Below are 26,631 nucleotides of genomic sequence, written 5' to 3'. Positions count from 1 at the left end.
GCAATAGGTTTCTATAGGAGTTATAATGGGAACAAGCACCAGTGGATAACCTCTCTCATCCTGAGGATGATGAATGAGGCGAGAGAGGGCCTTGGGGTGTAACACAGACACAAACAGACACACACCTTGCTCTTTTAGACAGGGAGGGGAGAAGAGCGAAGCCCTCATTACACTCCCAACACTCACCAACTATCATTTATCAAAGTCCTGATTTGATTCTTTGCACACACACACACACACACACACACACACACACACACACACACACACACACACACACACACACAGTAGTACAGCGCATCCATGTCTGTCAACACACCTGCATGGCAATATGTCACACGCACACACTTTTCTTGCCTGAGAAGAGCCAAGCAATGCAATCCACTGAATGGTGAGGGAGCATCAGCACTCATTTGTTTTTGCTGTATTACCCAGTGTCGCCTCTCTCCTATCGTTCCCCAGCATTAGCCTTAATTAGAGAGTCATGCTCTTAAATACCCCCATGGGCAACACTGGGTGAGCACGCACTAGTGCAGTCACAACACTGCGATACATGCACACTCATGGAGACACACACGCTGTTCGAGCTCTCATTCCTCAGAGAGCATGCTTTCCCCACCGCCCGAGGCCATACATAAGCCCGTGTATTTGAATAAATCACATCAGCCTCACACAACGCACACACACGCTCACATCTTTACGCATAAACTCACAACCCTTTTGTTTGCTAGAGTACTGTGTGGTGGTGTAGATTAGATAAATTATTGTAAATTGGTCTCTTGGTGAAATAATCTCAAAAGGGAGGCCAAGTTGAAATTTTAAACTGACTTGTTCAGTAATTCTCTGTGCATTGCAGTACCATGCCCAAGAGAAAGGAAGCAAAAGGGACAAAGGTGACCCTCAAAACTGCAAAGAATGCTATACGCACGACCCCAGATGGACGGCGTAGACTCGTTCTTAGCAACATGGGAATAACCATATTTCCAAAGTGCCTCTTCAAGCTAACCTTTGTGGACGAGTTGGACTTGAGCCGCAACCTCATAGAGAAACTCCCAGAAAACTTTGGGAACTTGTCATCACTCAGATGGCTGGATCTACACAGTAACAAGCTAGTGTCTGTGCCCGAGTCCATCGGCAACCTTAGGGGACTTACACACCTAAACCTCTCCAACAACTGCTTAACCTTTTCAGGTTTACCCTCCACCCTGGGCTCCCTGACTAATCTGAAGAGTCTCAATCTAGGAATGAACCAGCTTGATGACCTGCCTCTCACTTTGGTGGCCTTGGAAAATCTTCAAGAATTGGGCCTGTTTGATAATCTCTTTAAAAAGTTACCACAATTTCTGCAAGGCCTACGCAACCTCACCAAGGTGAATGTGAAACGAAATCTTCTATCATACAATCAAAGAAAAGATGAGACATTACTGAAGGGAAAGTCAGAGCATAAGGAGGATGTGTATCTGGTCCACGAGAGCAGCTTGTGTAGGACCTGCCTTAAAAGGTGTCAAGCAGAGAGGGAAAAGCTTATTAAAGGAGGTGGGGAAGGGAGAAGAGGAAGGAGAAGGGAAGCAGAAGGAGGAGGAGTAGATAGTTCCGTGTCTGAAAAGAAAAAGAAAAGTGCATTTCCTGGCCTGATGGCACCAAACTCAGTGGCTACAGTCAATCAGGATTTGTGGCGACTACGAGAAAAGCTTGAATGTGTGCAAGTCAAATGACCAGCAGGTCTCCTGATGTCAACTTATCAAAAAACAAAACAGCAGGAAAGGATGGAATGATAGGTCAGTCACACAGCATTTAATAGGCGTGTGCATTATATCAAGCTGTGACTATTTTTTGTAAGCTTAATGTTTCTACTGATGATTAAAAAGAAATTTGTTGAAATATTGCCTATGGGTGGTTCTAAGAAACGCATGACACTTACTTGGCATTAGCAATGACCTCAGCAACTCCTCTGCCCTTCAAGGCTGGCACTACTCTGCTCAACCTGTAGGGAGAAAAAGACCAAAGACAAAGATCAGAATGCTGAAAATAAATCTTTCTTATTATCCAGTATATATAAATATGTTACCTTTTATAAGCAGAGACATGGTCTTTATTCAGGAATACCAGGAAGGCTGAGTGACCGTTTTTCATGAAGATCTCAATAGCATCATCCTTACAGTTAAAGAGAGAGGGACAGTAGCCTTTTTAAAGTGCATATTTTCCCCCACTTTAAACAGAAATTTTATCCGATTCACTTTTCCACAAAGATACAAGAGCAAATAAAATGTGTGTCAAAAGAGGAAGTTTAACATCAAATGTGGTTGATATCTGTAGGTGTATGGGTGTCTGACCTCTAAAAGGAAACGCATGAAGCGTGCCTCCTTGATATCTTCATACAGCCAGCATTTGCAACTGGCTGCTGGCAGGTCTTTATTTAGCATGGTAGAAATAAAGGAATCCCTCACACTGGCAGAAAGAGACACACAGGATGATGAATGACTGACAAGTGAGGATCCATTGTGTGCAGAACTGTAAACATGCACAGTTATACCTGCTGGGGTGGTGCTTCCTGCAACAAACATCTCCAGCAGGGCTGAGGGTGAATCCCTCACACAAGAGCAGGCTCTCCTTCCCAAACAGCAGCAAACCCTCTGTGATTCTGAGGCCACTCACCATCACGACACACATCTTAGAGCTTACCTACAGCAAGAGAGAAAGAGTTCTTGCATTAATGTTCATACTGCTGTTATTGTGTAAAGTACTTTACAATGTATGTATTGTGATTGTAAGCCCAACAAGGGACAATTGTTGAAAATTAGCAACAGCTATAAACTTATGTGCGTTACATCAGTTTCATGTTTTGTACTTGGACTATGTTAAATTGCACTGCCCCTTTAAATAAATAAAAATGAAATAAAAATGAAATTAAGTCGTTCTTTTGAACTTTCATGCCAGTAAAATTCTTTCAAACTGAATTTCATTGAGCATAGAGTAGCAGATATACATTAAACCCCATGTGAGGAGCACAATCCACATCAGCGCCCATCTCGCTCAATCTCTAAGGACATGACATGGCAGCAACACAGGCACTTCAGGCCTTATTTGATTGATCATTTTAATCACATATTTTAATCATTATTAAAAAGACACAGTTGAACACTTCATTATCTGAACTGATTGATGGGGTTTAGCAGGCCCGGCCCCCTTTTTTCCAGCAGTGTGTACTCCATCCAGTGCCAAAGTGAACCCACATGCTGCTTTCAGTACTGGTTGTAGCTAATGCTAACTGCATTGTGATAATGCGTGGATAATTCTATTGTCTCCCCTCATTTCACCACAAGTGCATGCACCTGGCTGTCTCCATGTGTTGGCCCCTCTGCAGGCCCTCTGAGACATAGCGCCCAAAAACCATATGGGGCCCTTACATACCCGCAGGCTCCTCACAATTTATACTAATCAAATCAGACTCCTTACCCCCAGACACAGAGTCACTCACACACACACACACACACACACACACACTTACTTCCTTGGTGGAGGAGAAGGCCCTGCCTGGCCATTATTAGGAGAATTAATCACTGCCACACACACAATAGAAAACCTGATAAGTGATCAGAACCTCTTGTCTGAATGCACACGCAGGGATACGCTATGATGAATAATATCACTTAAGTGTTTAAGAAGAGTCAAGGTGAGTGAGTCTTAGCGACATGGTAGAGAAATCTTGCACTGAGTTATATCATGCTCAGATTGTGCAGCAGTTTCCAACAGTGAAAGCAAACTGGCACCCAGCCTACTGTCTCCAACAATGACTATATTTCAGAAAAAAAATAGTTAAATTTATTGTTATCAAAGATTAAATACATAACAATAAACTTGTTTCCTTATCTCCTTACTGTGCGCTGGACAGATACGCATTATCAGTCTGAGAGTGATTTAGCTGATGATGGGAAGAAGGAGAGAAAAGGAGGACTTTTATTGACTAAGAGCCTAATGTCAGACCATTGATTTCTCCCCACACACATTATTGTCATAATCACACTATTGGCGCTGGCAAGCTAATTATGAGTGGGTCTCCCTTTGTGTGTTACTGCATGTGTGTGTGTTAAGTCTGTGCATGTGTGTGCATTTTTCAGAGCTAATGACTGTGTTCATTTGACAGGAAGCTCAGCAGGACTCATGCACTCAACCACTGCAAGACAACAGGACACACTTGCACACATCACACACTTACTAAGCGGATGTAAGACAGCTTGCATCACCTCCTACTGTTTTTATTAATACTTCTGTCAGAAACATTAAAAGCCGCGGCTGGTTGCCGGAGCGATGAGAGTCCCTGTCAACATGTGCACTGGTTTCTAACTCACTGTAAGAATGAGAAGAGCTGTGCTGGGCCTCAACATTAAAACATTATACTAATGAGGAAAGATGAAATTCTGATAGCAGCACTGGGCAATTGGAATCCCTTAGTCTACATCAGATAATTATGATTGTGAATATTAGTAGGGTGGGAAGCAGTTGTGCTTGTTTTTAGGCCCACGTTTGCAGCCCAGCATACCAACAAACACTCCAACCCAAAGTACCTCCTCTCCTGGGAGCAGCTCCTGCAGGATGACACGTATGTCCGGGCAGTCTTGCGTGAGGGAGCACGGCACAGGAGCTAAAGGGTCGGGTAGATCCTCGGTGATAACAGGTGTGTCTTTCAGTGCAGGGAAAAAAGTCAGTCGATCACATAAATGTCCTCCATCCTCTTCCTCGTCTTTAACCTCAGCAGCAACTTCACACAAGAGCTTAGGCTCTGTGAGAATGAAAATACATTTTCCCACTGAGCATCATGAGTAAATACAAAAAAATAAATTAAACAAGCAATCAGGTATCATCTTTACCCGCGTCACTTTCTGATCTGTTTTTGCCAACTTCGGACATGTCGGGCCTTATACCCAGCATTCCTAGCACCTGTTGTAAAAACATATGACATTGTAACAGGTTAGACTGTGCACTATCTGAACATCAAATGTGTTTCACACAAAAGTGTTATACCCGTTTGGACTGTCTCAGAGTCTTTCTGCGAATACGTGATCTCGTTCGATTGCGTCCTTCAGCAGCGTCTTGCACCCAATCTTGGCTCAACAGCACTCCTGGGCCAGGTCCGAAAACGGCTCTTTCCCTCAGCAGCTCGGCCTCCAGTTTCAGCCACGTGAAGCTCAAATGCTCCCACTCAGAGGCACGTACCTGCGAAACGAAGCAGAATAGTGGGGGGTGAAGTGCCACAGAGGTAAACAGCATTAAAGACCCGCTTTTAAATTTGTAATAAAATACACTGCAGCGTATTCATGTTAAAAATTTCCATCAAACCTGTAAGTGGTTTGCCCTCATTTTTTCCAACACGTTGTAGCCTCTCTGCCGATGCGATTCCATGTTGGACAAAAACTCCTGCAAAGCAACAAGAGTAACCTGATGGGTGCAAATGAAAAGAGGGGCAGCACAATCACTCTTCCCCCAGCTCATATCGTACAAACACACACAGCACACATCATGTTCACATAAATTGTATATGCATAATAGTATTGTTGTTTCCTCATGCAATTACAATGCATTCATACAATTACATCTGCTCTAAATTGCATTCACTGGGCAAAATAAGCTAGTGGCTACAGTCTTACAATAACCCTGTCTGGAAATGTAATCATTTGTTGGTATTATCTAATTAACATAAACATTAATATTGCTGAGCCACACCACCGTAAAGGGCAAGGTAAGTGTGTGTCTATGCTTTTATATTGTGCGAGTCAGAGTTTATGTGTCGATTAAAAGAGGATAGAAATGAAAAATGAGGGGAAAAAAAATAAAACAAAGCCGTGTTGACACTGCAGGATGCTCATGTTCAGCAGACACACTGGGATCATATTCTGACTGTTAACTGCTTCATTAAGCCCATCATCACAGCAGTGCTCGCTGAGAGACTAGTGAAACAACATGTGTCCATCCTCACAGCTGACCCAGGAAAGCCGTTTAATTGACTGAATGAAAATGCGGTAAGTCTTTATATCGAGTCTTATTTACAGATAATAATTCTATTTTGTGCACTATAAACCCACGAACAGAATAATTGATTTCAAGTAGAATAAAAGGAAAAACAACTAGTTCTGCAGTACAAGAGATGCAGGAAAAAGGAAAAAAAAATCAGGGGGGAAAAAAAAATAAAAGTGAAACCCAAGTGTAAAAGTTCCAAACTTTGACAAGCTCGCCAGAGAATGAAAAGTGTTTCTCTAAATGACTGACTGCCTATTCAAATGAGAAGTTGTAGGGAAAAAGAAATAAAGGGGTAATCTGAGGAGAGATTATAGAAATATTACAGACAGAAAAGAGTGTAATAATGAAGTTTGCAAGCTAGAGCCATGTTGCGACAGATAAACAGCAAGTCGGCGTCATCATCTCCTAATTTCATTCCTTCATTTGGACAAACATAAGTAATATATAGCATTAATTACCCCATTTAGCAGATAGGAACCTCATTGGCTTTTTAAATGCTGCATTAAATACATAACTCATCTCTTCCCTCTGCAATTAACATCAGAACATCACACTCATTTCCATTTTAATGACTTCCCAACAATACGCCACCTTTGATGATAAGGCAACATAATGTCAACTTCATTCTGGGCTGGCAGTGAATGTGTAATGAACTTAACGTGATCATTAGTGCTGTTAATTATCTTTCTAATATGAGGACACAGATATGATTATGGAAACTGCATTCGGTGATGAAATAAATCTCTGGAAGGATTGCACTGAAGCTTGACTGAGGACACAGTCTGCCTATCAGTCTCTATATTCTCATTCATTACCTACAGTGGGCTTTAAAACTCTTTTTTGTTCAATAAATGTAAATTTCTGAGCCCAAGAAACTATGCTCAGTGCTCTATGCAACCATGGATCCTGTGTCTGAAAAGAGACTCCCCATAAGCTCGTCACATGCCAAACAAAGGTCATAAGTTGATGATCCAGAAATTAATTAATGACTCACTTGTTTCTTCGTGAGGAAGGATGAAAAAAAAAAAAAAAAGGAGCTGACTGGCTGACCATAGCTGATGATTCCATTTTTTTTCCTGAGCACTCACTGTATGCTGCAACCTATTTTGAGCAAAGTGGTGCAACTCACTGCAGAGAGGGAAAAAAAAAAATTCTCCTCCCTCTTCTTTCCTGCATCTCAGATGGAAAAACAATTCATCACCCTCTCTGATAGCCTGTCAAAGACTGATATGATAAAGAATAACATCAAATGAATAATGTTTTCATCAGATTGGTACCACTATAATTGCCAACCCGATTTCTGTGGGCAAGAGACGTGCGCAAGAACACACACACTTTAAGGGTGTGAGACAGACACACAGACGCGGTAATTTCATGCCTGTGTGCCTGAGTAATATGTCCCTGCTCCCTGCTCCAGATGGCTCGACGTCTTAAGCGTTGTGGGGGAACTAATGATGTGGGCCACGTGTTTTTCGGGGGGAAAAACAACAATAAACGCGTCTTTAACCTTCAGCTGCAAACAGTGTGTTGTAGTGAGTGTTCCCATGGATTGGCCTAACAGATATCAATTACAATGCCCACTCAGGGGCAATCAGCTGTGATAATCCAAATCTATTTAAAGAAATAATCAAACACCCCCACAGGGCTGGATGGCCCACAGCACAAAGATAGTGGTGACTTTGGGATGAGTGTTTGGCACAGAGCTCTAGGATGCAGAGACACATGGGAAAGGTAACAACCCCACAATCCTCACAGGGGGCAACAGTCACAGAGCTCGGGCCTGCTCTGTGCAGAAGAACCAAACACTGAGACAACGTAAGTGCATAATTACCTCTACAGTTACTGACTCTGGAACTGATTTTCCCAAAGCCGAGCGAAGAGCACTGCTGATGTCAAACTTCTTCTGAGAGCTGCTGGCCACTTTCTTATTCTGATACTCTGAAAGAGAGTCAGGGTTTAGATGTCAGTATCATGGCACTAATGGTCAGGCATTACCTCCCATAGCAGGAACTAACCTGTGTGTAGAAGCCAGGCTTTGCGTGCCATCTCCTCCCAAAGAGGACTAATGTCAGTCATGCTGACAGGCTCTGTCTGCACTTTGTGACTCGCTGAGATCTCTATCTTATAGGTTTCTTCAAGCATGCGTTGCCTCTCCAATATGACCTTTGACCAGCAGGCCTCCACTAAGGACACTAGCTGGCTCTCATCTGGAACACACAAGCACCAAATTGTTCTGAACCATCTAGTGACCTGGTGGACTTAAAATTGACAAAATGTCAGACTAAAGTGATAAAAGTAAAGGAAAATTCATATACCTGTCAAACCATCTCCTCCATTGCTGAGGGATCTGGATTGCTTAGTTTTGGCAAGAGACAGGCTGGATGAACTTCTGCTCCGTTTTTGTGCCACACACCCAAAACCTTCAGGATAGCTACAAAAATGTGAGAGTGTGAATTACCAGTGAATCAGGTTTCACTGTGTGCGCACTTGTGTGTGGGTTTTGTTTTTCTGTTACCTGCCAGAACGTATCAGTAACAAACAGTGAAGAAGGCAAGTAACAAAGTTGGCATTTCCATTGTAAGTTGCCATTACAACATCCCAGCGTTCCATTAAGGTCTGCAATGCCTTGATGACCACTTCCTTTTCTTCTTGGGAATGTCGCGGTTGAGACAAGAAGTAAAGGAGGACTTTATTGGTGCATGAGTAGAGGTCAGACACAATCTTCTCTTTCTGACTTTGGCCTTTCTCTAGAGCCTAGAAGAATACAGCAGTGCATTTATCATCAGTTAAAATAAAACCGAAACAAAATGAGTCATTTGTGCACTGTGGGCAGATGTTGCACCATCATAATTTAAAGTTCCCCTGATTATAAAATTGTCTCTAAATTAACAATTTATAGAGCAGCTTTGCAAGTTTTGTTAATTTAACTTTTCAGAGGAAACATTCACATACCATTACATGCATGTTTGTGTATGTGCATTTGTCTCACCACCACAATCTGATCTGCGAGGAAGTTGAGCAAAATCTCACAGTCTGCCAAATAAGTTCCGATGTAAAGTTTCAGTAGCAAAGTCTGACTGAAAAGCACCACATTCTCCATCAGTGTAACCATCTGTCCTTCAGGTCTCTCGCTACTGGAGTCTGGGAAATTAAAATTAAACACACTTTTGTGTACAGAATTCAAGTATTTTTATAAAGCATGGATTGTAATTCTACCTTGTGAACTCAGATGAGTGTTGTTGTCTTCCTCATCGCTGAGCATGTAGATGATGTTTATGACCAGCTCCAGCAACTCACTCTGAAAACTCTGCCTCTGTTCAAATGACGCACCATCAGGGGAAAACTGCAACATTTGAGTAGTTATGTGGTTAGAAATTAATGAGACAACATGTTGATAGGTAAAAGTTTTCTCTTTTAATTTGATGTTTGTTGCCATCAGCATCTGCACTTGCAGTGTCTAGCTGAAAACGTGTAGAAATCTGCACTGCTTGCCCTCTTTGTGTTTTGCCCTCCTAGTGGTGAATAATTTAATTGAGAATACCTTGACTATGCTTGTTTTAGTAACTGAGTATAGAGTGGCACCTTCTGGACAAATGAGAGTTTTACAGTATTATTGTAAAATGAAGAGGCCTCTTCAATGGAAATATATTTTTGTTTGTGATAAGGACATGTTGTCTATGTTTTATATATTTTATGCCGAAACATTACACAATCATTTGTACTCATGTAAATTCACCTCCAGTAGCAGAACAAAAGGATGAGCGTTGGTGTTGGCAGACACATTGAGAAGACTGTCCATAAGAAGAATACGGATGAAATCAAGGACTGGTTTCTGGGTTTGATGACTCTTGACTGTATCCTCACCTTCACTCATTATGCTGCACTTCCTGGCCCCCTGAAAGACGTGAGAAAATGAGTGAATAAGACCAGAGAGATGAGAACTGTTAAAGAATTTTGCGGAACTAGAACACCACACAGACCTCTGAAATATCCAGAGGGAACACAACGCCAGCGAGCGCGTGCAGGAATGTGGGTGATGCCCACAGTGGGTCTCTTGGCCGGAGGTTATGAATGAGACAAAGAAACTGCATCACACTTGCTGGAAGCTGCGACTCCCATGATGTATCAGTGACTGACTTGCACTCCGATGACGAAAAGGGCTGTAAAAACAAAAGCAAAGTTATTAAACATGATCCATTTCTGGTGAAAAACTGAAGCGCTATGCTTATTTATATTACCTGAGTGACAACAACTTTGACCAATTCCACCATTATTAAACCAGCTTCAACACAGAGGGGCTGGGCAGGAGTGTCCACTTGGTTGTCAATAAGTGGCTGCAGGATATCATCCAAAGGAACCTACAGTATATCATAAATTATGACCAAGGCGATTAAGAAGACAGATTACTACATTTAAAAATAAATAAACAAATTACCCACATTTCCCTTTGCAGTGTGACTGGCCTTCTTCCCCTGGAGCAGAGCAGCCAGAGCTTCATACACGTGAGGTAGATGAGACTGTTTAATCAGCAACTCCCGCAGTACATCAAAACCAGAACACGTGGTACTGAGACACTCGTGAGACCAAGAATTGGCTTGAAGATTGTCTGGCAGCATGGCAAAAAATTACTGATATTAGTTGGTTTTAGGTGAAATGCTCTCTATAAAAACTTCTGTTTAGTGTGGTTGTATTAGTACTTAAAAGCAATCAAATTTATAATTAAACAAGTAAATATAATGTTAAACTTTATGTACCCATGACAGCAAAGGGTTCTTCCATGCCCCCAATGAGTGTTCCTGGAAGAACTCCCTCTCTGAAGCTTCTCTGCTGGCTTGGACTTGACAGAAAGTGCGTGAGGAGAATGAGACCCAGTTTAAATGTGGAAGGATGAAGGTGTGGCTGAAGGAAGAACAGGAACCAATCACTGCCCAAGGCATCAAATACGACCTTCTGTTGACTAGCAGGGGGAAAAAAAATTTTTTTCAAGGTTAAGCAAGAAAATGGATAAATTCTTTATGCTCAGAATTTGGATAGCTAAAAGGTAACAGACTCACTCTTTGTTTAAAAAGTTGTCTGACTCAAGGATTTCGCAAAGCAAAAGCAGCATCTGGTTGCGGATCCAGATGAGGCTGGCTGGGCCGGTACTCTGAGCTGCAGCACAGGGGAGACAGGCCTGGCTCAGTACAAGTAACAACTTGAGTTAAACATGAGACACTATGAGATACGGTTTTGGTTTTTTGTGCTGTACCTGGCACATCTTGTGAAACATCAGATATTTCACCGCTTTCAGGTGCATTACTGGAAGGAGGAAGAGTGTAGACCAGGAAAAGCCCAAGTCTAATCAAATAAAAGGAATCCAGAGAAAGTATGAGCCCTTACAAACCATAATGAGATAACAATACTTTTTTAAAAATGTCACAAAAGGACAGTTGTTGTTGACAGTGCGTTCCCTGTCTATACCTGCTTATGTCAGTGGCGGTCAAGTAAACCTTAAGGAGAGATGTGATGACACGAGAAATAACCACAACCTTATGAATGGTCACAGCAGGGTCACACAACTCAAATAGCAGCTTTGGTAACATGTCCACGCTGTGGATGACTGCTGCATTCCCGTTGTCACTGTTGAGGATACCGTGAAGGAAAGGCAAACAGTATTAATATCAATCGCAATCTGTTCCCACAGACAGAAAATCTAATACAGCAATCCACTCAAACATTCACTCTTCTCTTCAGCCTCTGTCGCTGATTCTGTTGAACATTCCCTTGACTTTCTGTCATACAGTTCCAGGATATCGATGGCAAGCTGTTATAAATGTTGACAGAACAGCCGATAAAGTCTGTCATCAATTCTGAACAAAAGCCTCTTTTGTGCCCCGTACCTTGTCAATCATGTGAGTTAATAATAAATCAGCTACTACATATGTAGACACTGTGGTCGGGTTACACGTTGATAACAGTGGAAATTACCCTGAGGAATTCAGGATTTCAGCAAAGTAGTTCAGAACTGAAAGGTGCAGACTGTCTGGAGTACTCTGCCACACCTGAAAAACAGAGAGACATTAAGATTTTCGCTAGCCTTCAAAAATAAAATAAAAAAATTAATTTGGATACCCACATCGAGGTCACACAGCAGAGCTTGGAAAGCAGGTGTTTTCTGTAGGCAACCAGATCCATAGCCCGGCTCAAACGAATTTGTGAGATGCAGAACCAACTGAAAGGTCCGGTGGCTGACCAGACTGCTCTTCATCTTCAGCAGGAAAGCTAGCAGCTACAAGGACATACATAAAAAGAGATAACAACTGTAAACAGCAGATATTTATGTCTTTTAATAAATCAACTGTGCTACTCCAGCACACGAAGATCTTACAGACCTTGTATCCATTTATGCGGTTCATTTCCTGCTGCATGGCAGAGTTGGTCTCCAAAACAGAATGAAGGACTTTAACTGCTGCATACAAAGAGCTATCATCTGGTGCCATTGCAACCAGACTGAGAACAACAGCAGGTCCACCGACGTACAGAAAACCATTAGATGCAGAACTAGGGGTGAACGTACGCACACCTAGAAGGAAGTAGTCAAACATAAAACAATAAGTAAATAAATAATGTGTCAGTAATAGGGAACAACAGTTTCAGTACAATATTTGAATTACCAAAATGTCCAACCAGCGCTGCTCCTATGGTACGAGCTGTACCACTCAGGTGTTGGCTGATGTTTTGAGCAAGGAACACAGGGGTGGACTGATCGCGACATGTTATCCCCATCTGCAATTAGACACATGGATTACTACAATCTATTAAAACAACAAACAATTAGTTTCAACAAAAGGCTCACCTTACCTCTTTAGCAATCAGCCTGCAATCCACCTCGTTGTAATCCTCTCTGATCTGAACAACAGTTGTTAATGTGGAAACTGCTGGGTTAATGCCAAATGAGATCCTCTCCTCAGGAACAAGTCTGAGAGGGAGAGAGTCATGATCTCGATCATGGCCTGGACACAAGCAGAGAGGTAAATACAGACAGGTGAAGTATATCAAGTCCAGCTACTGAAGCTAAACAATGCACAATGGATTCACATAATGGATCACAATGAACTGTCAAATTCTGTATATTAAGAAAAACTACTTGTGCAATTACATGCAACTGATGTAATAATTTAAAATAATCTACCATGATGTTTCTTTTGAATGAGCACTGTTATGACACTATTAAACTTGTATTTAATTGTAAGCTCACATGATGAAAACTCGTGACAAAATACAAAATCAGACTACACCTAAAGTCCCTATTTAGGATGACTCACTAAAAGTGAACAAAGAAGAGATGTGTGAAATTAGTGCAACGCTGACTCACTTGTGTTTCGCAAAGCCAGAAAGTTGCCAAGGTATGCGGTGCCTTGTGTGTATATAGCACCCACTGCCTCAGAGCTCAAAGCCTCTTCGAAAAGGTAAGAAGGACCCACTCGCCACACTACAGCAGCATATTCCTTCCAGAGAGGTGGTGTCCCCATTACTCCATATACATCAATCACAGCTGAGGGGTCCATGGAGACATATTGACCAGGGAATGGCTGAATATACTTCATCTGACAGGAAATGGACACATGAATGCTACAGTAAGACTTTGAATCAGTTCAGCTCCTCTCTCCTCTCAGCAGCATACCTTTCCTGTCCCCACTGCTTTGCCATTGAAGTAGGCCGAGGTCACACAGCTCTTCTTCAAGTCTTTGGCCATGACCACAGCCAGATGGTGCCACTGACCTGGGACCAGCATGCTGGAGCAACGGAACCTCAGCGACGTAGGCAAAGATGTGGGACTGCTAACTTCAACTTCCGGCTCCATCATATCTGTTGAAAAACATGGAGGATAATGGTCTCTGTAGTTTAAACACCTCACTGCAAAAACACTGATGTTTTTAACTAAAAATTAATTAAAATTCAAAACAAATTCTGCTAAGTTCATACCAAGACCAAACAGTACTCTCACCTAGATATGTTAATGCTTCCTCCTCTGTAGAGATTACCAGACAGCCGTCATAGGCTGAGAAGGAGATGGACAAACAGATGTACTGTTGTTCAGTGCGGGACATGTGGCGAACCACAGACAGTAAGCGGATTGGGTGGGAATCGCAGGCTGAACTGAACCTGTTGATCTGGAACCAGCAGGTAAATGAAAGACCAGCTGTAGGTGGAAAACTTCTGCAGTCTAAAATATGAGAGGGAACTGATTAATCAGTTATTCAGAATCATGCACAAATCTGCAATAATAAAGTATGGGGACTTGCCTCCTCCAATTCCACCTGTTGAGACTGAATCAGCAGTCACGCCTTTCACTGTGGCCAGAGAGGGGAGGAAAAGACAGCTACAAAGCAAAATGTTACATCACAAGTATTTAGCAAACGGGTGATTTATTCATTTATTTTAATTATAAGGTAATTTTATGTACAACACTTACAGTACAATATTTTATTAAGGTAATGATTTTAAATTCTTATCTCTTTTCACTACTGTTTGCTCACTATATTTCATTTCTTATCACTTGATGAAATCTGATACTGCAGCAAAAAAAACAACAACAAAAAAACAAAACAACATCTAATCATCTACTCTATTTAATATTTCAAGAGTAGTCAGAAGCTCAGTGAAGCAAGAACTCACCCATATCCACTCTCACTCATGTCAAACTCTACAAAAGCAGGTGAGCAAGAGAGTCTGTGTGGTTTAAAGGTCCGCGGTGAAGTCATGGACACAAGACTGAGGATCTGGTGGACAGGGATTGCTGAACCAATGGAGTTTGTAGACTGCAACAAACTGAAGCTGCGCTTCAATGTCTTTACCCCTGTATTGTGACCTGGTTTAGGCAACACAAGCAAAATCTAATGTGCTTCATGTATTAAAACCCAAAGTTAAATCTCAAGGGGATTAAATGAAATATTTATTGATTTAAAAAAACAAACAAAAAAAACCTGACACATTTGTACCATTTGATACAGGTCCGTTGGTTTCTGGGTTACATTCTGACTGTATTTGCTCGGCTGTTTTGTCTCCCAAACACATGAGAGGGTCCCCCAAACACAGGAATTTTCTGAGGAGGGAAAGGTTAAATAGACAATATTGTAAGTTCAGTACAAAAAAGAAATACTTTGAATATAAACTCCGGTTAATGTGCATAACTGACCTGAAGTCTGAAGGAGTGATGGACTGGGAAGAGAGCTTCTCCAAAATGCGTGTAACAGGTAGATGTAGTGGGTGGTTAGGAGTGAGCAACATGCTCTGACATTGGGCCAGGAGGATGGAGACCAGCCCACCCTCGCACATAATCTGACGGTTTTGCTCAGATTTGACCATTGCCTGGACGTGGTGTGCCAGGGAGAGTTGGACTTCCATTGAGAGCTGTGAAAGAGGAAAATAAATTTCTCTAATGTCGGGGCCTCTTTGAGGATTAAAAAGTATGGCACATTAGAGATTGTAAAATGTCAGGTATGGAAAGGTACCTGTGGGTCCTCGTGAGTAAAAACTGATGGAAGGAGAGTCATAATAACTCTGATTGCTCCTGGGTGAAGAATAACAGGATCACAACTGAACCTACTATAAACCAGGCAACATTAAAAAAAAAAAAAAAAAAAAAAAAAGAGATTAAAAAAAAAAAGAAAAAGGGGGGGGTCAATACTTGACATCACAGACAGACAATTAGTCCATTTATGTGTACAATTTAGATGTGAATGCATAAATGTATATAATAGAAAACCTCCAAAATGAAATATCCACCTGTACTGAGACTCCATGCAAACTGAGGGACTCCTGGGCACCGTGCTTCTGGAACTTCCCTGTTTGTCCTCCATGGACTGTGAGCCTGATCCCAAGTAGGCAGGAGGAGATCCTGAATAAACTCCTTCATGTGCTGCTGTTCCATTTGATTTCCTTTTATCGTTATCACATCCATCCACTCGCTCTGGTCCCAAATTTAACTTCTGAGGCGAGTATGTCCCTGTGGCAAACTGGTCGAGAAAGGAGAGCAGCCTTATACATGTCTGAAGAGTGAGAGGCAGATTGGGCTGTGGTGTGATGGAGGGAGAGGCAGAAGCTACAGGGGATTCTGCCAAATCAACAAACTGGTAGAAGCTCTTTCCAGGAGCCTGGTTTTCTTCTCCAGTCCAGGGACAGGAGCACTTTTCACCAAACCACTTCTCTCTCCCAGAGCCTTCAGCATGGAAGCAGCCCAGCTGAAGTAGAGCCTCTGCCAGTTTTTCATAAAACCCACCAGTCTCAAAATGATGGGCATTTGCAGTGTGAAGATGCACAACCACAGACAAAATGTGCAATGTGAGGAGGAGGTGGTCAACTAGTGGTTGATGCCCCAGTGACTTCCACACTTCTCCCTGCGGAGGGTTAGATAGGGCTCCTTCCATGTCCGTCACCAGAGACAACAGTCCAGTGAAGCCTCCCGCCCTCCTGAAGGCATCCCAACTGTTGGGGTTTTCCAAGACCTTCAACAAAGACTGAAATACCAAAGACAGAACTGAGACCATTTGGACAGTCTGCATGTACACTAAAACACATTTTAGCTTAATAATACATTTACCCAGTAGATTCTGATAAAGCATTGACAGATAAAGCAATGTAATAGGCACTAAGCCTAAAATCTTGGCTTTTAAAAGATCTCCCCATTCAATTAAAACAGTGTCATAAAAAATAGATGAAACGTATAGATAAATCATAAATCATTTCTGGTAACTAGTTTTTGGAAGTGAACAAAATCACATTAGCCTTTATCAAATTTAGAGAACTAATCCATCAGGTAGGTAATGTGTGAGACAGAACGCAGGGGGAAATGTGATTAACTGAAACTGGAGTAATCACAATGGCTCTCAACACTTGCTAGCCCAGGTCGCACCCAATCTGATTGCCACCTGCTATAACCATGTTAGCACAAAGAACAGACACATACATACCCACACATCCAGAAAAAAGTGTGCATGTGTGCACAAACAAGCACACGTGCACGCGCTCACACACAGAGTACACATAATATCAGCAAGTAAGTGGTCTTCTTGCTGCCATCTATAAAAATGGACACATACAGTAGGTGTGTAACTTGGTTAAGCCTAATCAGATCTGTCCCATTCACTGATCTGATAGAGGTGGTAATCTTCTGAGTGCCACGGCACAAGGCTGCAGGTCTAATCAAATCGGTCCAGAGTTAACAGGTAACGCATTTTAGCAAATCAATCTGCATTTGTCTATAATGGAATAAGAGTCCCACATGCTAAGAAAATAAATTCAGAAGCTTATTATGTTTTAAGTGTATTACTATTTGTTATGATGTGATATAGAGGCTACATGCACAGTTCAACTTAGATCACTGGATGTGTGTGTGTGAGGTTGTCTCTGATGGAGGGTCCATGTAAAGTACCTGCAAAAGGTCTTGCTTTAATCCAAGTTCCTGCTGTGTGGAGGAGCAGAGAGCTCCGATGGCTGTACTCATGAATTCCTCTGGGTTAATCTCAGCTAGCTGCTCCAAAATGCTCAAAGTGGACTCTCGATACTGATCCACATCCAAGAAGATCTTGATATAGGGAATCATACCAATGTCTCGCACTGAAACTGGAATACATGTGCAAAAAATTTAGTATAAACAGTGTGCAGCTTCAAGACAAATGAAAGAAATAAATACTTATTATGCCTGGTACACAAGTGACTGGATATGGAAAGAATGACTGCATGTACCTGTGTTTTTGATTGAACGCAGAGTAAGGGCTGACACAACTTGAAGCATGCAAGTAGTGAGCAGTTTCTCGCCGTCCTCAACACATGGCAGCTGCTGAGAATCTAAAGAGAAGGTGTAAACCGCAGGGCACATAGTCAGGATGAAAGATGCACTTTTCAGGTTACATTTGCCTGCTAGACCGAAGGTACATGCCCAAATACAAAGAAGCATACAAGTTTCATTTCACAACGACACACTTTGTACTCTTAAGTACTCTTTCATGGCCAAGTGCTCTGTTCATTTCCAAATTTTCTGTAACAGCAGGCATTATGTCACACAAGCACCCTTTGTCTGCACTTAGTACTTGTACAACTAATTATATGACAAGTTGAGGAAACTGAAACAATCATTTATACCCATTTTAGAACAAGAGACTACTCCAGCCTTCCTCAGGATTTTAGCTCTCCTGCGGAGTTCTCCAAGCAGCAGCTCCAGCAGACCCAAGTCAGTTAGCGCCTCGGATAGCATTGCACTGTGCATAGTCATCCTTCAAAACAGAGATTTTATTTAAAGAAATTAAAAGAGCAGTACACATTATTTTTAATATTTAAAGACAGATATTTAAATGATCTGAATAACCCACCTTTTTTCCTTTTAAAGACAATTGTTTTTTGGCTGCATTCTTTTTTAAAGTAATTTCACTAACAAGACCAAAAACAATATATATATTTTTTATTTTAGGATTAAAAAAATAAATGAGCAAGCAGGAACATACTGAAAAGATAAATATTTTAACAACTTGCACTGCTTACTTGTGAAAACTCTTAAGAGCCACCACTCCAAATTCTATCCCTGCCACCGCACCGGCCAGAGTCCCAGCCCAGCTCTGCTTCAACACATTCAACAGTGCACGCAAAGTCTCATGGGGGATGTAGTTCAACTTAAATATCACCTGTTTAAAATAAAAAATAAATAAATAAAAGATATTTAATCAGGCCCTGTATGCTTGTTGCATTGATGACAAAGGATGCACGTGTATTTTACTGTCAATATCAGAAATCATACCATCTCTACAAGGGAAAAGAAGAGTTTCTGGACGGGAGGTGGTTTACGCCACACACAAGTAGCCAGCTGGGCCACTGACTGAACAGTCCACTCCAAGAGGAAGAAATTGGCTGGGTCTCTCTCCCATATTGTCTGTAAGGTTCGAAGAAGCTGGCAGGCCAGCAGAGAATCCTCAGAATGCATCAAGGAGGCCTGCAGCAAGTGGAAGGCACGAAGGTTCTTCACCGCCAAACCTGGAGACATGAGTATGGAAACTAAAATGTGTCCAAAGACTAGAACATTTCTCAAAATAAGATTTTTGCTTTTAGATCTGATCAGATTTGAGAAAATGTGTTCTATATGAATGGGTAGGGAATGCACTCTTATACTACTTTATGACACAGAGTAATGTGAAACAATATCAGTTTGAGGTCAATTTAGCTAAAAGATGTTTTGAATTTAAAACTTGAATTATCCGATTTTGCTCTGGCATGCAAATTCCTGGCATCACAACGCGAATGTCATAGGAAAACAAAGACATAAACAATAGAGCACATGTTCAATCTCACAAACCTATTGAGTTATACAAGCAAAGATTTGATAGTGTCGCATGCATAGGTGCAAAAGAAAAGTAGCATGATCTACCTTGATAGAGTTTGTTTACTGTACTGTCAAAATATTAAGAGGAGGCCTTACATTTAGGTGCCAAAACACACTTATGTTTGTCATGAATAAATAAAAGGCTGGTTAGTAATAGGATTCATTTTCTCGATTAAACAAAATTGCATCAAAACCAAATAAGGTCAGCATAAAACAGTCCCTGGTCCCTCTGCTGGAAACAGATCTACTCCTTGATGTGATAGATGGGTGTTGAGTGTGTGTCTGTGTGTACGCTGGGATGATATGTATGTGTTTGTTATGGACACTCTATTTATGAGTGTTGATAGAGGTGTGTGTGCATCCATGATAGATGACTGGTTGCTGTAGGCCAGTGGTGAATGGATGTGGGGCATCCTAACAGAGTTAGAGGGGAAGCCTCCACTTCATCATCCCAGACATAATCACCTCAGCTTCCTGTTAACCCGAGGGGCGTTGTGTGCTGCAGTGGGGGTAGCTGTATGGGGAGTCAGGATGTGTGGGAAATCATAGGAAGTGGGTAGTGTAGTTTGGGTGGGTTATATAAAGGCAAAAGTGCAAAGGAGGGATGACCTGTGTGGTTCTTCTGGGAGGGAAATCTGATTCCGTCTTTGCTGAGCCATGCAACTGATATTAATTAGATGGTTTGGAATATGAAGCATCTCTTCCAAATACAGAGTTTATCCTCAAGGTACAATCAGCTCTTAAGTGATAATTAGGGACAGGTGTCCTGAGAATAACAACAGAGAGCTTATTATGAAGGCTTGGCCTACCTTTAGTGAGTGGAGGGTCAAATTTAAAGCCTGAAGGTTGGGGGTTGGTGACACAAAGAGCCACTTTCAGCTCAGTTTTTCCAAGAAGAGTGAAAGACCCAATGAGAGCCAGTAACTCCTCCACAGGCTGAAACTGCTCTAAGGACACACCCTCCTCACAGCTAATGATTTTATAACAATAGGAGACAACAAAAATAAGAAATGATGAGTAGGAATAAATATTTAAAGATAAGCTCTTTACTAAAGATAAATAAAGCTTCCTCTGTGCTGGCCAACCAAATTGATTTTATATGAAACATTTCATTACTTGAAGTGGTTGTATCCTAATAAATTCCACTTAACTTTCACTAATGTGCATCTCCTTGCTTAAAAAGACCAACAAAACAACAATACAATTCTTTTAACATATTTAATTGACTTTAGATAAGTATGTCTGCTTAATATGTTTTTAATTGGGTATCATAAACTTCAGCTTCTGTTTCATTGTTTTTTGTATCAGCGACCTTTATTCTCACCGTTTCAGGATATTCTCGAGGGCCTTGTAACCATTGTTTGTGTCAAACTCGATGAAGAGGGCTGGACTGAGGTGATAGGTGTCTCTAATGAAGCTAAACACAGCCACAGCCACCTCAGCTAGCAGTGATCCTGAGACATCACCAGTGATGTGCAAGAGGTTCTGGATGCAGATGCGAACACAGTTCTTGCCTAATGAGAAAAGCACAGTGTTCTTGGTTAGCGAATTGACAACAACATCCATTTGCATAAAAATTTACAGTTCAAACAAACAATTTTTTTTTCAACCACACATCTTTATAGCAGTCTTGAATAATGACTTAATAAAATGTTTTTCTTAGTGCAAAGTTCAGCAAAGTTCCACAAACTGCAGTAGAATGTTAATTCCACAGCAAAGCGGTACAGAGTCAATTGAGCGAAATACCACATGGAAAAGTGTTGATAGCATCTTGGTATCCAAAATAAATTGAGTAAACCCATGTGCACTGGAACATTCGAATGAATTATTTGTGCTTATTAAGGCTTCATCTGACTTTCAGTACAACTCTATTGAGATGTTAGATCATGTTTCTTGCTATTAATAATTCATTACTGCACAAATCACTTCCCACTCATGCTCCTATGTATCCTGTTTTGACACAATATTTAAGAGTGCAATGAGGCCTATTACAAGTAAGAAGCAAATCAATTAGAAGACTATACTTGCTACAAAAACGTTAATTACTGCAAATATTTGTGTTTTATCTTACCTAGTAAGCTGGGGACAGTGTTGCTTGTTGCTACAGCAGAGACTGCTTTGAGGATGCGGGAGGCTTGATACCTCCAGGTGGCACTGGTCTGATCCCATAATGATGTGAGACCAATAATAAGACACTGCAGTTCCTGAGTCTCTACCAGTATCTCCACGTTGACTGGCAGCCTACACAGCTGAAGAATAACCTGAAAGAGAAAGACGAGAGAAGTATGGTTTGTCAAAAATTGGGGAAAGAAGAAAATGACAGAAAACCAGAAAACCAAAATCACAGAAATAAAAATAACCCATTGCCATCTAAAGGGAGAAGTCAGTTGTTACTAACCTGTGTTAATGTTTCCTGAAAGGTTTCTTCTATTTTGATGTTCTCCTTTTTAGATGGAAGGCACACTAGAAGGTACAGACATTTCATCAAAGCACCAGGGAGTTCTTGATTTATACATGACAGTATATCCTGAAAACAAACACATAATTAATTCACCTGATCAACTAAAATATTGAGTAGTAACCCAACTGAAACTTTACTATGCTTTGAAACTGTTAATGACTCACTGAGCTGTCAGCTGTAAGCAGCAAGAGAGACTTTAACAGCAGCCATCCTAAACTTTCTTCCATTTCATGATTTGTGTCATTATCTGGCCTCTTAAAGAACTGCACCACCTCTTCACGGGCCTCCTCTGAGAGATTAAAAACAAACAAATTAAACAGATTTATTGTGACAATCTGAAGGCATTAACGCAACTCAAAAACAGTTAAATACGGCAGTTTTGCTCAGTTTAGCTCTTTACCATGTGCTGGCATAATTATAAATCCAAATTAACAAACAGATTTTTTTTAAGTTAGAAGTGTTTCAGTAAAGTATAACTAAATAGAATTTATTTAATATACAACAGTTTCTAGTAAATTAATTTAAAATGAAATGAAATATAAACTTGAGAAGAGGTAAATCACTAATAAGCTACTACAGGGACCATGCTGGCCTTTTTCTAAATTAAATCACGTGTCAAAAAGAAGAAGTATTTACTTCCTCAAATAACTTTCTCTTTCTTATCTAAAGAAATACACAGTTTCATAAACAACGGGCAACAGTTGGAACAGGGAGTAAGACAGGAGAGAGACACAGAAATAGAAACATAAAACCAGAGAAGTGGTAACCTCTTTCTGTGTTTTCATAATTTTTTAGAACAGTCTGCATTACACTGTACTGCATGCTTTTGATTTTCAATATGCATCCCATTTACCAAGTGGCCAAAATAACTGACTGAAAAAAATAGCGACACACAGAAATAGCAGAAGTAGGTGGAGGAAAGTCCCAAAGTCTTAATTTACCGTGCTATATTTACTGTAATAAGCAGTACCTGCAGGTTTATCTGCCAGTCTCTTGTGGACAATGCTGATGACAGTGTCAGCGGTGAGAGCTGCGAGCCCCTTGATGTCCAAACCTTCAAATCGGCCACCATCTTCACAGGCCTGGAATCGAATGGGATAGAAACCATCATATGTATTTTGACTTATGTCGCCATGATGCCAGGTCTCTCTTGGAAATTAGATTTTTAATCTCAGTGAGATGTTTTACCTGGATAAATAAAAGACTAATAAAAAAAGAAGAAGAAGAAGAAGAAGAAGAAGAAGAAGAAGAAGAAGAAGAAGAAGAAGATGCTGATTTTTGTAAATGTAGCCATGTACTAAGTTACATGTTGTTCACACCATTTCCCCATCTCTATACAACAAAATACAGTCCCAATACCTCTCTGAAAACCTTTAAGTAAAAACTTAGAACAGAAATATTGATTTGGATTTGATGTACTGTCAACATGTTTGATGTAACCAATTTAATTAGTAAGAGTTCTCTCTGCTAATTACTTTGAAACTGAGTGTAAGAGTAAGTTAAAATGCAACTGATTTTTGCCTCTCAGTAGCAAATCTCGTCAGCTTGACATTAAGATAACTAATATTTTACTTAACTAAGTACTTGGCATTAAGTTAAGTAAAATATTACATTTAGACCGCTGTTTTATACTATAAATAATGAAAGGTACCACACACTATACAGTCTTCAGTTCCATGAGAAAATATCAGATTTTACTTAGTTTGCTAAAGATGGACTTATGAGGTTGTGAGGTTTTCACATACAACCACACACAGCCATCAGGTTCCATGTGGTTGTATGGAGACTAATTATGTCTGCATTTGTAAGAACACAGTGGTGAAACAGTGCATGCAATTGTTAAAAAAACAGTAAGGGTTCCTCATAACTGGGATGCATCGAGAGAGGAAAAAAAGAAAAACCTCTTTCACCAGTTAATCAAAGTAAGGCATGAAGCCACCAATTTAAAGCAGTTTTTGTTTTTTTATTATTATCTAAAGATACAGGAACAACATACACAATAGTTCGGGAACCACTCAGTGATAAGATCACCTAAGGTTGAAACATCTGACTGTCATCTAATGTTGCTTTAAGTCTTCATTCCTGTGGTTTGAAGCATTTCCAGATGCCACACTGTCTCCAGCAATCTACTTACCCATTTCAAAGTTGATTATAAATTTGAACTTAGGCCCCACTGCAAACTGAAATGACATAATCTAATAAAGGCTCTCAAGAAGAAAATTTGTTCTGTGTTATACAATATTCAGAAATACATAACATGCTTGGTAGACTACTGAGGTGCAAGACATAATTCTGAAAACAATAAACAGAAGAACAATCCGTGGCAAGTATGCACTTATTTGCTTATAGTGGTCTATACCTGTATGTATAGAGGCAGGACTTTCCGCAGATGGTCCTTTCTTTGCTCCAGAGTAACAGCTCTGTGGTCAGGGGTACAGGCTGTTTGAATTCTCAGCTCCTGCAGTTGTTCTTTGAGCACTTGTGTGAGTTGAGGGTTGCTACAAGAGCCCTCCACTTTCTCTGACTTCAACTCCACAGAGACTGTTAATTCTCCTGAAGCACTCAACTCTCCAGTTTCCTTATTGATCCTCTCCCCTCTAAAGGTTTGCTCCTGGAGGGGGTAAGAAAAAAAATATGACTGTTCCATCTTTTGTTAGATACCGCAAGGTTATATAATCTTCACAATATTATCTAATCACATTTTCTTCATTTGTGTCACTCAATTTAATTTGTCCCAAGCTAAACCTTCTGCCCTCCTCCCCTGGTCACACTGTCTCAATTGAGAAATAGGCAGAAGGACAAACCACTGGCAGTCATGTGCCATTCTCATTTACTGATTACCATCCTTATGAAGGGTCTGCATTTTACAAAGGATGTCCAACTTTCAGTACTTTGAGAGCTACTGTGTGACACTTTTCACGCTTCACATGCACCATTGCTTTGTCAAAAAAATAAGACTGATCTTTTGCTAAGAATAGGCCGGTAGTGTAGTGTTAAATGACCAGCACCAGTTATCGCTCGTGTGAAAATGACACAATAAGCACTCCTAAGGTCAATTCAATACAACTGCACTTCCAAAATCAAAAGCATGTTATCCTTATAATAGAACAACATTGTTGGGAGTAAGTGACTCTGAATAAGCCCTTTATTTAAATACTGCGAGGCAATGTGTTTCACTTCTGCTTAACAGCATATCAGGAGGTGAGGAGTTTTACTGCTAAACATTCATGCCATTGTACTGCATGGCAATTGTAGCCAGAGTGTCGTTTCCATATTATAGTCGCTCTATTTCGACTGCTTTCCATTTTGAATCACGTACGAACAATGGTGGTAAGAATCAGAGGGCTTAACTTATAGCCAACACATTTTGTTACAGCTGTAAGTAAAGTAAAAGGCAGCTCATATTTTCCACAAAATTCATGAATACTTAGATGCAACAGATCATTCTTTACCTGAGTTTGTGTAAGAGCCATCTGGGGTTTTCCTGGCACTAAGGTGATGTTGTCATCTGTGCTGTGTTATTCCAACTACTTGAGTGGTCTGTTTCTGTTCCCATGTCAGGAGGAATGGACAAGAAGAAACCTGCTAAAACATGACTGGTGCACACTCTACAGCCCCCTTTGTAAAACTACCCGCCCCTTACTAATCTCCACCAAGTAGACTGAACTTTGAGCAACTCAAATCAGCTGGTGCGAGTCATGTGCTTTCCCACTTCCTTAGAGAAGCAGAAGTGAAATAACAGTTGTTTAGCTGGTTAGATGAGACCCTCCCACTGCAGCTCGAAGAAACGTCCCTTTTCTTTATATAGACCGGTCTTGTAAGGTTGTTGTGATATTTAATCACAGTGGCATGGCCCATGACTCACCAAAAAAAGCCACAAACCTGGCTTTTAGTCACGAATTGGCGTGAAGGAATTGACTTGCTGGTGAAACAATTGGAAACAAAGTGCTTTTTGTTTGTTTCCTGGTAATAAATAGAATGGCTGGACTGTTTGTGTTTAGGTAAACTAAGGAAGGACTTTTCAAAACCAACCTATGAGAAGAGCAACCCATGCAAGTTGACAGTTGATGTATTTATATGCTAAAGTAGTATTTTAAATACAGAAACTAGCCTTTAGCAACGTTGCAGAACACACCACAATTCGTGAATGTGAATTAAAGCCAATAAACACAGCAGAAACTCTACACACAGAAGTGTGCGGCACTTGTGAAGTGTTTAGCTAAATGACTAAACGGCGCCATCTTGTGAGTATTGACGATACAGAAACGTGTCAATAGCAGTTGGGAGTAAACAAAGGTTCACAATTACACAGACTTTCAAGCTTGATAAGTTAGTGAACCGGTGTTTTTCAGTAAAGAGAGCAGAAACGCCGATGTAGCAAAGAAAATGGCTTAGCAATGTCCTTCCGCATAGCTCAGTATTAGTACTGAGATTAAGTATCACAAGTGAAAATGCCTGCACTTAAAGGTGGTTCCAGAATTAGCGAATGCAAATTAAAGAGTAAAGATAACAGTGAGGCTATGGAAATTACATACACTTGCCGTTTTCACACATATGAGTCAACTCTCCAGTCAAAGTTACCCTCTCTTTTGTAGGGTCAAGCCGTCATACAGTAACCACTTTCAAAACGAGAAGTGTTAACCAACCTTTGTAAGCTGACGACATGTGCAACTGACGAGCTCCTTCCGAGGTTAAAAAGCTGGACTATTTTAGCCCCCGACTCCAACATGCTCACCTCCTGAGCACTATAGGTTAAACCATGCTATTCTTACATAGTCTTACACGACTAAATGCAAGGGGCAAA

At 40.8% G+C, this 26,631-nt stretch overlaps 2 protein-coding genes across 2 annotated transcripts in view; one reads left to right on the top strand and one right to left on the bottom strand.

The window, feature by feature from the left end:
* Window positions 1-25,376, bottom strand: part of wdfy4 (WDFY family member 4) — a 37,907-nt gene extending 12,531 nt beyond the window's left edge. Inside the window, exons 1-49 of the mRNA XM_063491000.1 lie at window positions 25,280-25,376; window positions 24,187-24,438; window positions 22,798-22,909; window positions 21,992-22,116; window positions 21,765-21,893; window positions 21,438-21,627; window positions 20,691-20,880; window positions 20,176-20,336; window positions 18,788-19,020; window positions 18,535-18,674; window positions 18,139-18,269; window positions 17,743-17,844; window positions 17,429-17,619; window positions 15,784-16,514; window positions 15,510-15,603; window positions 15,194-15,408; window positions 14,997-15,100; window positions 14,674-14,866; window positions 14,301-14,377; window positions 14,003-14,221; window positions 13,679-13,863; window positions 13,370-13,601; window positions 12,856-13,007; window positions 12,669-12,780; window positions 12,387-12,577; window positions 12,131-12,283; window positions 11,983-12,056; window positions 11,476-11,634; window positions 11,264-11,352; window positions 11,070-11,166; window positions 10,770-10,972; window positions 10,455-10,621; window positions 10,254-10,373; window positions 9,996-10,175; window positions 9,752-9,910; window positions 9,232-9,358; window positions 9,005-9,156; window positions 8,531-8,769; window positions 8,331-8,446; window positions 8,031-8,222; window positions 7,847-7,953; window positions 5,338-5,415; window positions 5,023-5,214; window positions 4,869-4,938; window positions 4,566-4,780; window positions 2,534-2,682; window positions 2,334-2,448; window positions 2,069-2,154; window positions 1,922-1,984 (exon numbers count right to left, since the gene is read on the bottom strand). Coding sequence (XP_063347070.1) covers window positions 1,922-1,984; window positions 2,069-2,154; window positions 2,334-2,448; window positions 2,534-2,682; window positions 4,566-4,780; window positions 4,869-4,938; window positions 5,023-5,214; window positions 5,338-5,415; window positions 7,847-7,953; window positions 8,031-8,222; window positions 8,331-8,446; window positions 8,531-8,769; window positions 9,005-9,156; window positions 9,232-9,358; window positions 9,752-9,910; window positions 9,996-10,175; window positions 10,254-10,373; window positions 10,455-10,621; window positions 10,770-10,972; window positions 11,070-11,166; window positions 11,264-11,352; window positions 11,476-11,634; window positions 11,983-12,056; window positions 12,131-12,283; window positions 12,387-12,577; window positions 12,669-12,780; window positions 12,856-13,007; window positions 13,370-13,601; window positions 13,679-13,863; window positions 14,003-14,221; window positions 14,301-14,377; window positions 14,674-14,866; window positions 14,997-15,100; window positions 15,194-15,408; window positions 15,510-15,603; window positions 15,784-16,514; window positions 17,429-17,619; window positions 17,743-17,844; window positions 18,139-18,269; window positions 18,535-18,674; window positions 18,788-19,020; window positions 20,176-20,336; window positions 20,691-20,880; window positions 21,438-21,627; window positions 21,765-21,893; window positions 21,992-22,116; window positions 22,798-22,909; window positions 24,187-24,438; window positions 25,280-25,300 — 7,784 coding nt within the window. The 5' untranslated portion in view covers window positions 25,301-25,376. The remainder of the gene's footprint in view (window positions 1-1,921; window positions 1,985-2,068; window positions 2,155-2,333; window positions 2,449-2,533; window positions 2,683-4,565; window positions 4,781-4,868; window positions 4,939-5,022; window positions 5,215-5,337; window positions 5,416-7,846; window positions 7,954-8,030; window positions 8,223-8,330; window positions 8,447-8,530; window positions 8,770-9,004; window positions 9,157-9,231; window positions 9,359-9,751; window positions 9,911-9,995; window positions 10,176-10,253; window positions 10,374-10,454; window positions 10,622-10,769; window positions 10,973-11,069; window positions 11,167-11,263; window positions 11,353-11,475; window positions 11,635-11,982; window positions 12,057-12,130; window positions 12,284-12,386; window positions 12,578-12,668; window positions 12,781-12,855; window positions 13,008-13,369; window positions 13,602-13,678; window positions 13,864-14,002; window positions 14,222-14,300; window positions 14,378-14,673; window positions 14,867-14,996; window positions 15,101-15,193; window positions 15,409-15,509; window positions 15,604-15,783; window positions 16,515-17,428; window positions 17,620-17,742; window positions 17,845-18,138; window positions 18,270-18,534; window positions 18,675-18,787; window positions 19,021-20,175; window positions 20,337-20,690; window positions 20,881-21,437; window positions 21,628-21,764; window positions 21,894-21,991; window positions 22,117-22,797; window positions 22,910-24,186; window positions 24,439-25,279) is intronic.
* On the top strand, window positions 861-1,715 carry lrrc18a (leucine rich repeat containing 18a). The gene has a single exon (XM_065471887.1). The coding sequence runs from the start codon at window positions 861-863 to the stop codon at window positions 1,713-1,715; it is 855 nt and encodes a 284-aa protein (XP_065327959.1).
* Window positions 25,377-26,631: the final 1,255 nt, after the last annotated feature.

Source organism: Pelmatolapia mariae, linkage group LG13, assembly GCF_036321145.2.
Source record: "Pelmatolapia mariae isolate MD_Pm_ZW linkage group LG13, Pm_UMD_F_2, whole genome shotgun sequence".
In the NCBI taxonomy this organism is placed as follows: domain Eukaryota; kingdom Metazoa; phylum Chordata; class Actinopteri; order Cichliformes; family Cichlidae; genus Pelmatolapia; species Pelmatolapia mariae.
The sequence above is the reverse complement of the archived record's forward strand: the minus strand, read 5'-3'. Positions and strand labels throughout refer to the sequence as shown.